At 44.8% G+C, this 2,384-nt stretch overlaps 1 protein-coding gene across 1 annotated transcript in view; it reads right to left on the bottom strand.

Annotated features, from left to right (window-relative positions):
- Positions 1–2,166, bottom strand: part of LOC106817668 (metabotropic glutamate receptor 5-like) — a 16,843-nt gene extending 14,677 nt beyond the window's left edge. The window contains exon 1 of the mRNA XM_014822357.1: positions 1,975–2,166. Coding sequence (XP_014677843.1) covers positions 1,975–2,166 — 192 coding nt within the window. The remainder of the gene's footprint in view (positions 1–1,974) is intronic.
- Between the last annotated feature and the right edge of the window lie 218 nt (positions 2,167–2,384).

Genomic DNA, 2,384 nt, shown 5'->3' on the forward strand with positions numbered 1-2,384 from the left:
TGTCTGTGTGTGTAGTGTGTGTGTGGTAGTGCGGTGCGTGTGTGAGTGTGCGAGTATGTGGTGTGTGTGATTGTGTGTGTGTGTGGTTGTCTGTCGTGTGTGTGTGTTGTGGTGTGTGTGTTGTGTGTGTTGTGTGTGGTGGTGTGTGTGTGTGTGTTGTGTGTGTGTGTGATTACGTGTTTTATTTGCAGTCGCGATTTACTTGTGTGCGTTAGCGCGCGTCGCGTGCTTCTTCGTGTGTAGTGGGCGTGGATCAGGTGTAGATTACATTACGATTAAAGGTTCTACTTCCTGATTCAAAACACACACACACACCACACACCACCACACACACACACACACACACACACACACACACACACACACACACACACACACACACACACCACACACACCAGCACACATAACACTACACATCACACACTCACACACACATCACAATCACAACAACCCCACACACACAACATGTTAGCATGCATCTTAAGCATGTTAACCCTAACCCTAAACTTACTATCTGTTGTCCAAAAACATTTAAATAATTAATTATAACTGTGGATTAATTTTGACTTGACGCGGGGAGCATAAGATCGTCCTAATACACTTAGATAAATATTGATACTAGAAACAACTTGTAGAACTTGAGAAGCACATTTGTGTTTTAGCTTTAGACGGCGTTTGGCAGTACATTTAGTTCGTAGAGAACATTTTACGAGACGTGTCGTTTCTCATTGCACACAAGACATTTCTTAAAATTAAAATTTTGTCATGTAGTATATGTCAGTATCTGTCATGTCAGTAACGCAATGAAAATTTTTTCTCAAATCGGATTCACGAAATATTTCTCTTTTGCAATACAAAATCTACGCATGCAAAGCCCTTACTTTATTTATTATATGATGTTAACGATGCGAATATGAGGCGAAGTGAAGTAAAAAGAGAGGAAATGCTAAAATGTAGATTACGACGCTTCCAGTAGCACACGCGCGGGGTAGAACATCTTACGTCTCAAAGCCTCATCTATTATAGAAAAACATTACGATGCAGCAGATATAGCTCAATTGTACGTTACAAAATGTATTACGGTAAATCATGAGAATGGGCGTTAGCCGCTAGAACAGTGTGTAAACAGAAAACAGCTTATGTGTGTGCTGTGTGTGTGTGCTTGGTGTGTGTGTGAGTGTGTGTGTGTGTGTTTGTGTGTTGTGTGTGATTACGCATGCATGTGCGCTGTTTTTTTGCGTACGAACTTTTCTTGTGTGGTTTAGCGCGCGTTGCGTCCCGTGTGTGTGCGTGCGTGCGTGTTTTTCTGTGTGGTACAGTAGCAGTAGCAGTAGCACTAGCAGTAGCAGTAGTCGTAGCAGCAACAGCAGCAGGTGTTGTCTACTTGGAATTAACATATACGTAATATCAGGAATGTAGAATGACAAATTGGTCATTATACACTCCTGGTAATATATATGTCTAAGAGATATTCCAAACACAATTGTACATCCATTTTAAAACTTAGACGACATATGGAAAAACTGAATGTCATTCGGCTTACCTGCTGAAAGCATGCCATTATTGATACCAACTGAATAATCGCGTAATGATATTGTCTAGGGCGTTTTCCCCCTCTCACGCAACTCGCCATCTGTTATACAAAAAATAAACAAATAGATATATGACGTCCCGTGCTAAGATAGAGAAAGACGGATAGAGAGAAAGAGAGCCAAAAAAGAGAGACAGAGAGAGAGAGAGAGAGAAAGAGATAGAGAGAGAGAGAGAAAAAGAGAGAGAGAGAGAGAGGTAGAAAGAGATGGAGAGAGAGGTTGAGAACGGCAGGCAGGCAGGCAGGCAGGCAGGCAGGCAGGCAGGCCGACAGGCAGGCAGGCAGATAGACACGCTCACGGTCACAGTCATGGTCAAACTCACGGTCACAGTCATGGTCACGTTTACGCTCACGGTCACAGTCATGGTCACGTTTACACTCACGGTTACAGTCATAGTCACGTTCACACTCTCGGTAACAGTCATACTCACGTTCACACTCACGGTCACAGTCATGGTCACGTCCACGCTCACGGTCACAGTCATGGTCACGTCCACGCTCACGGTCACAGTCATGGTCACGTCCACACTCACGGTCACAGTTATGGTCACGTTCACACTCACGGTCACAGTCATGGTCACGTTCACACTCACGGTCACAGTCATGGTCACGTCCACGCTCACGGTCACAGTCATGGTCACGTTCACACTCACGGTCACAGTCATGGTCACGTCCACGCTCACGGTCACAGTCATGGTCACGTTCACACTCACGGTCACAGTCATGGTCACGTCCACGCTCACGGTCACAGTCATGGTCACGTTCACACTCACGGTCACAGTCATGGTCACGT

This window comes from Priapulus caudatus, unplaced genomic scaffold (assembly GCF_000485595.1).
Source record: "Priapulus caudatus unplaced genomic scaffold, Priapulus_caudatus-5.0.1 Scaffold35, whole genome shotgun sequence".
Taxonomy (NCBI): domain Eukaryota; kingdom Metazoa; phylum Priapulida; class Priapulimorpha; order Priapulimorphida; family Priapulidae; genus Priapulus; species Priapulus caudatus.